This window comes from Cotesia glomerata, linkage group LG8, assembly GCF_020080835.1.
Source record: "Cotesia glomerata isolate CgM1 linkage group LG8, MPM_Cglom_v2.3, whole genome shotgun sequence".
NCBI lineage: Eukaryota > Metazoa > Arthropoda > Insecta > Hymenoptera > Braconidae > Cotesia > Cotesia glomerata.
Window position 1 is genome coordinate 18,008,146 of NC_058165.1, and position 14,631 is coordinate 18,022,776.

Here is a 14,631-nt window from a genome sequence, read left to right on the forward strand (position 1 = left end):
GATCCGATACCGACGACACCCTTAGGTGGATAATCGCAATATCAATTAGTCGTGACTAACGATCATTTTAATAGTAGATACATTTTTTTTACCTTTCCTTCAATCTTCTTTTCTTTATTTTTCTTCATCAAGTATATTCAACAGCCTATAAGGGTTGTATAAAATGAATATACAAATTTAAAAAATAATAATAAATAAATAGTTTAAACCAATTGGATATCCATCAATATTTTGTCATATACACAAAGTCCTTTTTTTTTTTATGTATTTTTAATTTAAATTAACAATTTCTGTAAATAAAAACACAGTTTAAAAATTATATTTCAATTGCTTATTAAAAAATTTTAAATGAATAGACATCAAATAATGGTTTTTATTAGCATTTTCTCTTGTAATCATGAGAAGGAATATATCGCTGAAAAAATGTAGTATTAATTTAAACCAGACGCATGATGAATACACTGGGTATAGAGTTTTAGCGGCTGGTGCATAATTATACAGGGAGCGAACCGAGAACCACGACAACGTATCAAGTAATTCGTTTATTCTTATATAATACATTAAAGACAAGAATAAAAAGATTTGAATTTTTATGCTATCACAAAATAGTTTTAAAATTTAACATGGTTCTTTTTTTATTTTGATAAAAAATAACTTTTCTTTTTATTCCCGAGAGTAACTCTTGAGAATTTCCAATGTTACACTAGAGAATTTATCCGATAAAATATTTTTGTTTATGCTCAGGTATTTTATCCATCCTTTGCATAATAACGTAAACATGTCTAAATTTTTTTTCCTTCACGATAAATGGCTATTTATTGCTAACTCTATTATTTATCTCTAAAAATTAGTTTTTACAATAGAGATATATTATCCAAGATAATAATGTGCCGGAATAATTACGCCCGTATTAAAACGGGAGAATAAACACTCTACTATGGAGACTATATGTACATCGACATACAGATGATTATATACATTTTTCTCTTTTTTTCCCTTATTCGTTCGATCCATTTTCACCCATTACACATGACCTTTAGAAGGGTTTCGAAACCCCTTTGCACAACCAGAATAAACTCTCTATATTCCGGTACAGTTTTTTTCTTTTTCTTTCGTTTGATATTTATTGAAATTATTAAAAAACAATTTTTTATTTTTTTAATAAGTATCTCACATTATTTTGATAATATAAATACGAAAAATAATGACAGCAATCTGATAATATTATTTGTTTATTTTTCTTAAGTGATGATGAATGACTTTTTTCACTCGAATCACACCTATAAAACATTTTTAATTATGATTTTCCAAGAGAACTCTTTATTTTGTCATTTACACGGGCAGATTGTTTATTTATTTAATTATTTAATATGAATTAATCTAAGAAATTGATAATTATCGTATACACAACAAAGATGAATAATTCAACGTGATTTTATAAATTAATCACAAATTGTTAAAATTATTTCTACATGGCTGTATTAATTATTCCTAAATTTAATATATACAATGAATAATTATTTGATAATCAGCATTGCATGCTTGTGTATGGCATATAAAAGTATACGTATATGAATATATGAATCAAGATTGTATATCACACACATCACTACATATTATAAATATATAAAATAATTTATTTTAATCATATTAATTAAACAAATACAGAAAAATAAAAAAAGAAAAATATTTGTATATTGTATCTGTATATATTATCCTGTATCAATGTCACTCAAATGATAGTACTGCATCCCCGATATACACGTATGCATTCTGTACATACTGATTTATAGCTTGCCGGTGACATTAAATCGCATAAAAAAATTTATCTGTTTGTTTAGTTTCTGCTCTTTCATCAATTGTCTCTTTCAACATAACTATTCTATTCATTTTTCATTTTTTTTTTTTTTTTTTTTTTTTTTTTAATACCACTATATTTCAACTAGACTAATTTCCGGTAGAGAAATTTATTACCTATAGTGATCGCCATCTTATTGAGGTTTAACGTAAAGGATAAGGAAGGGAGACGGATAAATATGTAATATGTATAATATGAATATTTCCGACACAGTACAGATATGCTTTTGACTATAGTCTATTCAAGCTCTAAGAACCTTGATATCGTTTAATTGAAATAGTATGCATGATACATAACATATTTTAGTCAACGTAATAAAATCTCTATATCTCTTCATATTAAATACCTTTATAAACCTTTTCACTGCGATAAGTTTCAATAATTATTTTTTATACTAAAAACAACAATTATAATTATCTATGGATTTTATATGGAAGGTATAAAAAATTAATGATCAACGAAAAATAGATATCATATAAATTTCATAGAAGAATAATATTTTTAACGATGATTTAATCCTTATAAATAGGGATATAAACTGGCTAGTGTGGTCATAAAAAAAAAAATAGTAATTCTGATCTGTAAGAGATCGTGGTGTAGCTATAGAATACAGATAATCTTTGTAAAAATAAAGAAAAACTAAATAAACAAGAAGCATTAAAAGAAGATGGTGGGTGCAGTAGAGCAAAACCAAATGGTTTTATCCATGGAGTTAACTCTTTGCTATCCAATTCAAATCTGGTATAGTTGGATATTCTACAAGTTAGTTAGTATCCTTAAAATCTGTATATCCATATCTATAAACCGAAACACAGAACCAGATTGAGATCCAGAAGCATCCGTTCAGATATAAATTCGGATAGGATATTACCTCTTAGTACAAGCCAAGCAGAAAATATTAATAATAATAATATTATTAGTTGTATGAAATATTCATTGAATGCCCCATTCAGTGAGGTATATAATTTATTATTAATAACATAAACACAGACTAGACATAGACCGCTATAACTCCATAATATTGAGTTTAATTAAATCAAAATAATACACCAACAAGGGAACAATGTTTTCCTTTAACGTTAATGAAAATTACGATGTTATATCATAAATTATGTGATATATAATTATTATTACTTAATAGATAGACTATTATTTAAAACAAATTAAATTTTTTTAAACGTCATCATTTTGATGATAATTTACTGCATAGCTACTGTATTTGTCAAGTTATTAAGATAAAATAGCTTATAGGTATAATTTAGTATTCAAAATACACGTTAGTTGATATTATCAAGCAAACATTAAGTTAGTAACAATAGAATAAAGTTTTATGAATAAAAGTGTATAAGAAAAAAGGTAAAAATAAGGATGTTCGTAAATGATTGTGGTCTTTGTAGTCTTTGATAATCGATCTAGACAGTTCGGTTGACCGGACATTTAATCCTCTACTACTACTATTCTACCGTGAATCTGTAGAAGTAAAAGGAAAGGTTGTACTTTCACTAACCATCCAAATTTTAGCAGTGATCTATGTCTGAAATAGAATCTCTTTAGCCAGCTATCTATGATAAAGTTTCGGCTTCACGTGCTGACGTCAGCCCTGTGTCATTTTCACTGTTTAACAGGACTTTAATAAGTGACAAACGATATTACAATCTAAATCCTAATTGTTAAAAGATACTTTTAACTTTAAATTAATGCCAAGTCAGTCAATCAATATCAACCAACGTAAAACGTAATGTAATACTGATAGTAAAATAAAATCTATTTTTTCACTTGATGAATAATAATGATTTTTTTTTTTAATCGCTGCTTAGAATCCCGAGTAATGTGTTATATATATATATATATATTTTTGATAATTAAACGCCAATTTATTAACGTATAAAAATGATATTTAACTTTAAAACTTTTTTTCACAGGCGAATAAATATGATATGTATAAGGGCAAGCACTCAGTAACTTTTGATTCTGATGTGATTCTGTAACTGTGCTGGATAGCAGTAGGAGTAAAGTCAGAGTTGAAGATAAGAAGAGCTAGAGGGTGGTGGATGGTAGATGATTGTAGATGGGTGAATGACTCTGTATACACTCAGTACATCTCTTGTCTACATGGCACATTGTTTTTTGCACCACTGATATATGGCATCACCACTTGCACTGGTATACATGTATACATTTATACATTTATACTTGTCTACCACTTGTATACTGACATACACATATATTTATTTGTGACATACACTCTCGCTCTTCTTTTAACACTCCCCAATCCAGATAGAAACAGCCCGAGTATCTTTATTTCACCGTTTTGTTTTCTATGTTTATTTTTATTATTATTACGATTTTTTTTTTTACATTTTCATTGTTTTGACTTCAGGGTGGGTTATTGTATTACACGCGTTCTCATTCGCTAGCTCGCGACAATATTACTGCGAAAACGTGATTATTTTTTCAATTTGCTAAGCAGATGCTCAACAATTCAGTCTGTTTTTCTCTCTTTTCTTTTGCCTTATTTTTTTCTCTCAATGTGTGTGTGTGTATGTGTTGGTTGGATCCATATCAGTCTTTTTTTTTTTTTTTTCTATTTTGTTTGCTTTTTGGTCACAAATCAGCAAATAAAACTCTTACAAAAGACATTTGGGTATAAAAGTTTTAAGAGATTAAGCGGTTTCATATATGTGTCTCTATTATATATTTTTTATTGTTTGGATTAATGAAATTGTTTTGGTGAATTTCAAAAATAAACAATAAATTCAATGTCTTTTTTAAATTTTTTCTTTTTTTCCTTGCCAGAACATTAACCTCGAAGAACAACTGTGTCAACATTTTTAATTTTCATTTTTTTTAAAACGCAAAAGATGTACTTTTTTCTTGAAGTAACATAGACTACACATACATGTTATGTAAGTATTTTTTTTATTTTTTTTTTTTTTTCCTTCGGAAATACTTGTAAAATGTTCATCTTAAGAGAGTACACCAGGTACATGTTGTACATGGTCATTTTCTCAATGAGGTCGCTCTTACCCTTGATGTGAAAACACATAACACATCTCTCTATTACTTATTTTTTTTTTTCTTTTTTTTTAATATAAAAGTCCAAACAGCAAGAAAATAATAAACATGAAATCCACTAGTAATTTAATAATTATTTAATTTATTTCACCAAAATTTACGATAACATGTGCCGGATAAGAGAAAGAAAATTGAGACGTATTGATATACATATAATATATAATGGGTTATTTGTTCTATATTCGGTGTGGGATAATTCCGAGAATTACTATCCATAAGGAGACTAATTATAAAAAAAGGACAAAAAAAACATTTAACAAGATGAAGAAGAACAAGTGCTAAATATAAGAGAAGGGTATCAACAAGTCTGGATTAACTCCAGATTTTATTTCAAGTTCAACTCTTTCTTTATTATTTTTTTATTTACTCCAAAAAAATTTTTACTGCTGTTATGTAGTACTTGACTTTAAATTTATGTAATATATATGAGATAAAATTTTTTTTTTTTTTTTTTTTTTTTTTTTTTCAAGTTATAAAATTATTTACAATTGAATGAAAATTAATATTTATATTATAATTAATTAATGTAAATTATAATTTTGTATCTGTCTAGCAGTGAGATAAATAAACGAGGCATGAAATTATTTTTTTTTCATGTGTGTGAAATACTGCTGGTACTACTGTAGATACTCATACTATATATAAAGGAAGGCCTTAGTAAATCTCAAGTGTGTCTGTCACTTTGCTAATGAATCCGTAGGCATACGTGTCACAGAGTTTCATCACTTGTCACTGTATATATATATATGTATTATGTTTTTGCGTTTATTCTGATTAACATATAAATTTATAAATTATTTTGATCCAGTTACAGATTAATAAAAATGGACTTCAGGTCAGATAAACCGTGTACGGCTGGACGAATAGCCCCAACCGGTCGTTTAACTCCGTCAATTCATCAATCTGTCAATGGAAAACGGAAAGTTATTCCTGTACCTCCGCCGAGAATACCAACTCCTATGCCAATTGTTAATAATAATAAACAAAGGTAATAGTAATGATTTATTTATTTTTATTCATTCAAACGTTAATAATAATGGTATTACTAATTATTATTATTATGATATTAAAAAAAAAAAAATTAAATTTATTATAAAAAGTATGTAGTATAAAATATTAAATATATTGATAAAAATAGATAAATTCATCTATAAAAAGTAAAGAGTAAAGAGTAGGGAGAGAGTATATAGTACAGATGAGGGATGAGGGATGAGGGATGAGAAGAAAAACTGAAGACGAGGCATAATAGAGCAAGTAGGGTACATGGAGTATGGAGTGGCCACTTGTCTGGTTCTGGTATGGTCTACACTCTACTATAATATACTAAAGATGAGGATACCGTTCGATCATATACATTTATGAGGTTTAACAGTTATATTATAATATCTGTATATTAAAAATTTAAAAAAGTCAATTTAAATTAGTATTTTTTAATTATAATTTTAGTATATTTACTTATTTAGTAATATATATTTCTATAAATGAATTTAATTTATTTAATAGAGTAAACACGGACCCTTGAATCCCACTGAATAGTATTAAATAAAATAGTAGACGAGATTTAATGATGTGGGCTTTGCGTTAATTAATTAAAATTTTAATGTATATTTGAATTGAATCAAAGAGAATGCATTATTACACTGTTATTACCATTAAATTGTTGAGTTAATCTGTGTCTCGCAATATTATACTCCTAACTAAAATATAATATAATTAATTACAATTTATAAATGTAATATAATATATAATATTATATTTTTATACAAATCAATAATTAGTGGACGTTTGAAATTTTATAGTACGATAAAAGCTTTCTTGTTATCTTTTTTATATCTATTGAAAATCATTCAACTGATTAAATTTAATGAATTACAATTGTTAAATCATTTTACGAACGTTAATGCTTACCAGACATTAAATAATTTCTTTTTATAATAAAATACTTTTAATTTAAATTTCGTTTAATTATAACTATCATTCAAGTAATAATAATAATAATGATAAAATTGAAATATTTGTGAAAAAGAATTTAATTAGAAATTATATTAATAAAAATGTAAAATAAAAATGAAATTTTATATAATAAGAAATGTCACTTGATCACTCAATCGGATAAGTTTTGATTTAACTTATTATTAAACTTTATCATATCTTCTCAGTATAATATTCATAATAATAATAATAATAATAATAATAACAATAGTAATAATAAAATTTTTATCCAAGTTTTTAAATAGAACCAATTGTGGGTTATTATTATATTTATTAATTTTTATAAAAACAATGTGATTATTTATTGCCGATAAAATTGAAAATAATGTTTTCTGTATTATCAACAAAAGCACCGAGTACTTGCCGACTGAAAGAAAAGCACGACACGTATTATAGTTAGAAAGCTTTCGCTTACAGTTCTCTCATATTTTGTCTGATGGTAAGTAGGTTGAAAAAAAGCTCATTATCGGTACTGTAGTTGCAAGTTCTGCTCCAAATAACCACCACCCAGTTATGACAATTCCATTATTCCTTTATAACGATTGATAACTTAAATAATTTAACAAGTTGAGTTTAAATTATTAAACAGCAAATGAAAATATTATAATGTTTGATAGCAATAAATAATTTAACATAGATGGCAAATTTTAAATAAATTATTATTATTATTTTCGGTATAACAGTGCTCTAAGGTTTAATTTTAACTCGAATGTATTTAAATATATATGTATAAGTATAAAAAATAAAAAAGGTAAAAAAAAAAAAATGGTTGTATAGGATATGAAAACATTGTGGAATTCTCTTGAGCCTGACATGCCGTCTGGAATCTGGAATCTGGAATCTGGAATCCACAATCCACCTGGTTTTACCGCATTTCGCTTTTTTCCTCCCTTGAGAAAAAGTTAATAAAACTACTCTACTTGTTGTCTGCACTGTCGAATAAATCGAGTTTCAAGAGTCTTACATACTCCTAAATTTTCATCAAAACCTACATCACTAAAGAATTATATTATAATAATAACAAAGGAGTAATATTAATTTCCATTGTATCAATAATCAAGTATGTTGTTAAAAGCAAAACAAAGATGATGTATTTTTGTAAGAAATAATAAGTATAATATTGAGCAATGAATCATTATTCAATACATCATAATTCATTTTATTGTTAAATTTTTGTTACAGAAACAGCAGCAATGTTCAAATTTCTCAAATTCCGTCCGTACAGAAAAAAGAATCACACGGTAATATAGGTAAAATAGCCAGACGTTATCTTGACGATAATATGCAACAAGTATGGATAAATCCGCGATTGATCTCAATGGTAATAATCTAATAATTAAAAAATATTATATTTATTATTGACATGATTTTTAAGTATTATAATTTATAATATATTTTTATTTAATGCCGAGACCTTATTTAATTTTTAATTTTGTTTTTTTTTTTTTTTTTTTACAACCAAACCGTCGTTATTCCTCTCATAATTATCTAATAAACTTTTTCCAGATTTAATAAATTATTTACCTATAATTTTTTTATCAAACCGAAATTTTTTTCATTTTATTTTTACCAATGTCTGGTGAATATTTTACTTTTATAACTAACTGTTAGATTTTTTAGTAAATTGAGTGATTAATCCGGTCCAACTACTACTTTCTCGTGTGATGTATTTTTCAATTTTATTTTTAATAATAATAAAAAAAAAAAAATTTATTGTTTCAATCAATTATTGTGGTGATTAAAAAAAGTAAAATCAATAAAACGTACTCAAATTCTAGTATATTATGACAAGTTAAATCCATTTGGTGACAAGTACGTATACGTCGGGAAAGATTAAAGTCGGATTTCGATTTCGCAACGGATAAAGGGAGAGATCATTCAAATTTATATTACATCTACTACATATAGCTTTCCACACATCAAAAAGATTATTAAAAGTATATTTATATATGTATAAGTATAATGGCAATGTTTCAATACTTTTTATATCCTATGAGATTTATATAAATACATATAAATTGTGTATGTATACATATACTAAGAGTATATTTAATGGATAACAGAAGATTTAGGGTGCAGATCTCGTGTGGTGATCCACTCATAACTTTTTCTATCATCACTTATTCCTTAATCTATTTTAAATATCTTTAAATCTTTATCCTTTATTAAATTAACTAACTATTGAATATTTAAAAAGTTTTATTCGATATATCGGCTCTATAGAAACAATTGATACTATTAGAAAAAAAAAAAACCGAAAGGTACAATTGCTCAAAAGTCACATCTCTACACCCTAAAAGTTTCGAGTCATTTGGCAAAGTGCTACTTTGTGTCGTGTTTAAAAAAAAAGGCGCTAACGTCTTTCATGTTACGTCCGCATTTATATCCAAGTCAGCAATTTTCGAATTTATCCCTATTCTTTACTCTTAGACAAAGAATCGTTTTTTTTTTTTTTTTTTTTTTTTTTTTCATTAAAATGACATAAATTACAGAGATTATTTTTAACACAAAGATTGATTAAAACAAAATTAATCATTTTTCATTTGAATGTAGTTAAGTAATCGGTAAAAATAAAAACCGTTAAATAAATAAATATCTCCCGTTGAATGGATAAAATTTTAGTTGTTTTAAAATAGTCACATCGATTGACATCGAAACAGTAATTTTTTATTTTTTATTCATTTATTTTTATTTTTTTTTTCGTTTTTTAAAACTCACGACCATAGTTTTGTACAATTTATTCAGTAAACATTTGGTGAAAGTGATGAAAATGAAAGAAAAGCGGGATTAAATGGAAACGCGAATGTCCAATCAGAAAAAAAAAATAAAGAATCATTCTTTTTTATACTACCATTGTTTTATTATAATTTTATTATTCCTTTTAACTAAAGGTGTGAAATATAAAAGGAGTAGACAATACGGGATTTATACATGAATAGCAAAGAGTAAATAATCATAATAAAATGTGTCTCGGCAAAAGAATTTATTTCATTTTGTTTAATATTTCTTTGTTTCTTTGTGAATTTTACGCTTTATTAATTCTAATTTATTGTTTCAACGATCAATTCAATAAATATATTTAATCAATAAATTGTATGATATATAAAAAGAGAGAAAGAGTTAAAAAATAAAAATAATTGTTAATTTTTTTATTTCAACAGTAAATTTATATAAAAATGTAAATAATTAAGTACAACAACTCATAGACCAACTTCTACCTTATCTTCACCTTTAAAGTCTCACTTAATTTTTTAATTATATTATAAAAACATTTATTTTTTATATAAATAAAGAATTAATAAGACTAGAGTCGAAAAAAAAAAACTTTTTATGAAGATAAAATGAAGCAACTATTTAAAAATTAATATTAACGGTTAAGCGTTTAACAAATTTTTATAAATCTTAAATATATATAATTTGATTTATTGTATATAAAGTAAAAGTATTAACAAAAAGTATAATATAAATGTTATATATACCTATACAATATAAAAATATAAAATATATTTGAATGAATGAGTAGAGGGTTAGATGTCTTTCTTTGGTGAGGGTTGTTGTGTAGTCTATCCTTTTCATTAAATTTTCCATTCGTTTATGTAGATATATATATATATAAAGATATATAAAAGTGAATCAAAACGAGAAGGTCCCCAATGGGGAAATTGTTGTGGCATTTTCTTCTCACTCCATTAGACAGAGTATTTGCTTGATTCATCTACTCATTCTACTTGTTTTATTCTCATACCAACAGTATACACGGAAATTCTCTCTGATTAAATATATACTATTTATTTGTACTCTAACTAATATTTAATTTTCGCATCGCTGCTTTTATTCTTTATTATTTGTTATTTTTATATTTTATTATTATTACTTTTTTGTTTTTAATTAATTAAACAAATTTATAAAAAATAGAATAAAGAAAAATTATAATGCGGGCGATTATTTGCTGGACGGTCTTTCATTTGATGATATATAACACAGACAGGATATAATCCCATACAATATAACGGACACTAAGAGCTTAATTTTAAAGTTGAATAAAAGTTGCATCACCGTCAGTGAATAATATAATGCGGGTATCGATTATTTACTTTTACCTTACTTGCATTTTCATATACATAGCTTATTATTAAAAAATTTTTCCCGTATTTTAATATCTACTTAATTATATTGTGGTTTAATTATTATCTGATTATCTGTATTAGTAGATTTAAATAAATAATTAAATTTAAATTTATGGATGTGAATATGATAATTATTTTTTCTCCATTCAATCTTACAACTACTTTTTACATCATCTTCATTTTTTAATTATTTTTTCTTTTTTGTTTATATTTATAATGCGGAATAGTGTATATATTATATAATATAATGTCAACAAAAGTAATGCATCTTGAGAAGTAAATGTAATAATTACATCACGCGACACACGAATATAATACATAATAAGACACAAGTTAAAGAAAAAAGTAATAAGATAGCAACCCCAACCAACATTGCTGTAGTATTTTTTTATATTTCATTTTTAATTCACCTATTTCTTCAACTTTTTCGCTCACTCGAGTCCAAGAATCAAGTAGATATAGTACGTTGTAGGTAACATCTAGTCTGCGAATGAGTGTATGTACAATATACCTGTAAAAGTTAAAAACTGAAAAACTGAAGAAAGACAGTTGTACTTGGGATAAAGTAGAAAAGAAAAGAAAAGAAAAAAAAAAAAAAAAAAAACGGCTTACTTTTTAGCACTTTGGTAAAAAAAATTGTCGCGACTTGAAGCTTGCAACATACCTTAGTCCTTAAGTCTTTAAAATAATGATAATAATAATAAAATAAAATTTAATTTAAAAAATATTGTATAAATTTTAGTGTTCTTTACTTAAGTTAACGGTATAGTAAAGAAGGTATTAGGTAGAAAATAAAAAAATCTAAAGCGCCTTAAATGTATTTTATTTATATCTCAAAAGTTAAATTTTAATTACAATGCAATTTTTTGTAGTTGTTATTATTATTATTATAATCATTTTTTTTCTGCGGCTTGTAAATTTTTCTTTGAAATGCTGTTAGGGTTTCACTTGAATTCACGAAGCAATCGTGTTCTTAAACCAAAGGACCGAGAGATTTCCCCTCACTCTGTACTTGGTGTTGTTAGTACTTGTCGTAGTAGTAATATTATACATCTGTGTTGGTTAAGACTGGATGTACTGAGCCAGTAGAATACAAGTGGAAGTAGTACAGCAACAGCAACAGCAGCAGCAGCACAGTCTCTCACTACATCCAATCCTCCAACCCTCAAACCCTCCAACCCCCATAATTTTGATCCATGAAGATTAAAGAGCCAACGCAGGCGTGCCTATTCGCACTTTTGTGTACACCCTACATACTACTATACTACTGAGAACAGAGAAAAAAGATAAAAGTAAACTGGAATTTTTATGCGTGCAAGTGCGTAAATATAGAAAATAAAAAATCTAAAAAAATATAAAAATGCCCTGTTGACTGTTGTCGAGATGTTGAGGATTCCCGAAAGTAAAGCAATGTAAAATGAGGAGAATGAGAAGACGAAATAGGTGGTGAAAGTGGTGAAAGTGATAAAGGAGGAATCAACTATTTTTATTTTCTCTGTCGTGGTCACATAAATATTGTAGATTTATATATGTATATATATATATATATATACCTAAAACTCTACATATTCCTGATGTTATGTCTGGATTTTCATTTTAGGTATATGCATATACTGCTGTTTTTTTGTTATTGTTGTTGTTGTTGTTGTAGCTGTTGTTGCTTTTTCGAGCTTTTGTTATCAACTTCAATCAGTCTCCGACAAAAGAAAACAAATAAGTCTACAAAATATTAATCGTTCTTTATATTTTCTTCTTATTCTTATTCTTCTTCTACTCCTTTTTTATATTTTTATTATTTTTTTTCCTCCGATTAAATTGAAAAGTGAAATAGTAATTCAAATAAATATTCCGTAGCTGAGTGTAGAAGTGTAGAGATTATAAATGTTTAACAGTAAATCAATAGATTAAACGTTATATTTTAATCCTCTCTATTTTTCAAAGTGACAATATATTTTTTAAAAATGATTTTTACTTTATGTATAGTTCTTTTTACTCTCAATACCTCTGTAATAAATTGAACATCGATATTATAAGTATAACGACGAGTCAAGGGAGAAAAAAGAAATGTATACAAATATATATATATATATATGTATGATGTGTGTCTGGTATAAATACGAGGGTGTAAATTGTAGAGAAGAAATGATGGTGTACCAGGTGCATCTAGGAATATCCTTTATAATATAACGAAGGTCATCCCTCTTGGCTCATGTTGACATTAAGTCATTCTCATCAACCCTTATTCTCATTCTTCAACAGTATCATTATTATTGTAGTATTTTTTTTTTTTTTTTTTCCAAATTCCATAACAGTATCAGTTATTAGTATGATAAAAGTTGAGGTTTGACTTAATAAAAAAGGTTTCATTTTATAAAGATGAGTGATCCAAATCCTCAGCGGTATTGGCTATACCGAGAGATTGTCGTTTTATCCAGTTGGTGGATTTTCTCTTTTACGGTTCAACAACTTTCTCTCTTTTTCTCTTTTATCATTTTATCATGTTCTTGTCGTAAAGGTACTATAACTTTGTCTCTTATTCCTTAAGCTTGTTATTTTACACCTTTTATTTTATTTTATTTTATTTTTTAATCTTATTTTAATTTAAACTTTGTTGTTTTTAAAAATGTTTTTCTTCTTTTATAACAATAATTAATCTTTTAATTAATTAATATTTGTTACAGATAAATATGGAAGCTGTTACATCAACAGATTACGATTCAGCAAATTTAAGCCATAATTTTAATCAAATTGGGTTCAGCACTTATAATTATTCACAGTTTGAAGAAAAGTACAAGTCAACTCAGCAAAATTCAACAAAGCTTGGAACAATAAGTCAAACACTATCATCCCAGTCAAATGATTTCGTCAGCTATTTATACGACGATAAATATCCTCGTAATCAATTAAAGTCAGAACGTGATAGTAATAAACAGCATTCGTACTTATTACCTCATGAAGTAAAATCAAAATCACAAAATTTACGTGGTGATTTAACCTACTACCAAATAGATTCACCTGGTAAACACGATACACGTCACAACAAATGTCATCGATCGGATGATAAAAATATTTCGTACGAAACACCCGCCACGACAATAGTCACTGATGAAAATAATAAAAAAGATGGTAAAGATAATAACAAACGTGATAAAGTTGGAAAGCACACTCACGTTAACAAATCTGATTCAAAGATTAATGGACCACTGTCAATAAATCAACAATTTATTAAATCAACAACCAATGAGTCGGATGATGAGTGTCATCTCAGTCATATTGGACAAATATCATCGAATCAACATCATCAACAACAATTTCAAGTTTCATACAAGTATCGTCAATTAGATAGACCGCCCAAATACCAAGAATATCCTCCTCGGGATTCATTAAGGTGTGAACAACCTGCACCTAGATATTATCAAGATCCTCCTAAATATTCTGATGTTATAAGAAAAGATGACTTGAAAAAAATTCCCGTAAGTATTTATTAAAAAATATATATATATATATTTTTTTTTTTTTAATTATAAAATAAAATAAAATAAAATAAAATAAAGTATCCTTTTTTATCATTGATACAAA

The 14,631-nt window shown here is 26.2% G+C and overlaps 1 protein-coding gene across 4 annotated transcripts in view; it reads left to right on the forward strand.

The window, feature by feature from the left end:
- Positions 1-14,631, forward strand: part of LOC123270262 — an 87,655-nt gene that overhangs the window by 10,149 nt on the left and 62,875 nt on the right. For 3 of the 4 annotated variants that reach the window (XM_044736242.1, XM_044736244.1, XR_006510553.1), the window contains exons 2-4: positions 5,742-5,921; positions 8,108-8,246; positions 13,734-14,525. In XM_044736242.1, the coding sequence (XP_044592177.1) occupies positions 5,758-5,921; positions 8,108-8,246; positions 13,734-14,525 (1,095 nt within the window). In that variant the 5' untranslated portion in view covers positions 5,742-5,757. Of the gene's footprint in view, positions 1-5,664; positions 5,682-5,741; positions 5,922-8,107; positions 8,247-13,733; positions 14,526-14,631 lie in introns of those variants that run through there. The other variant, XM_044736243.1, reaches the window with a different exon arrangement.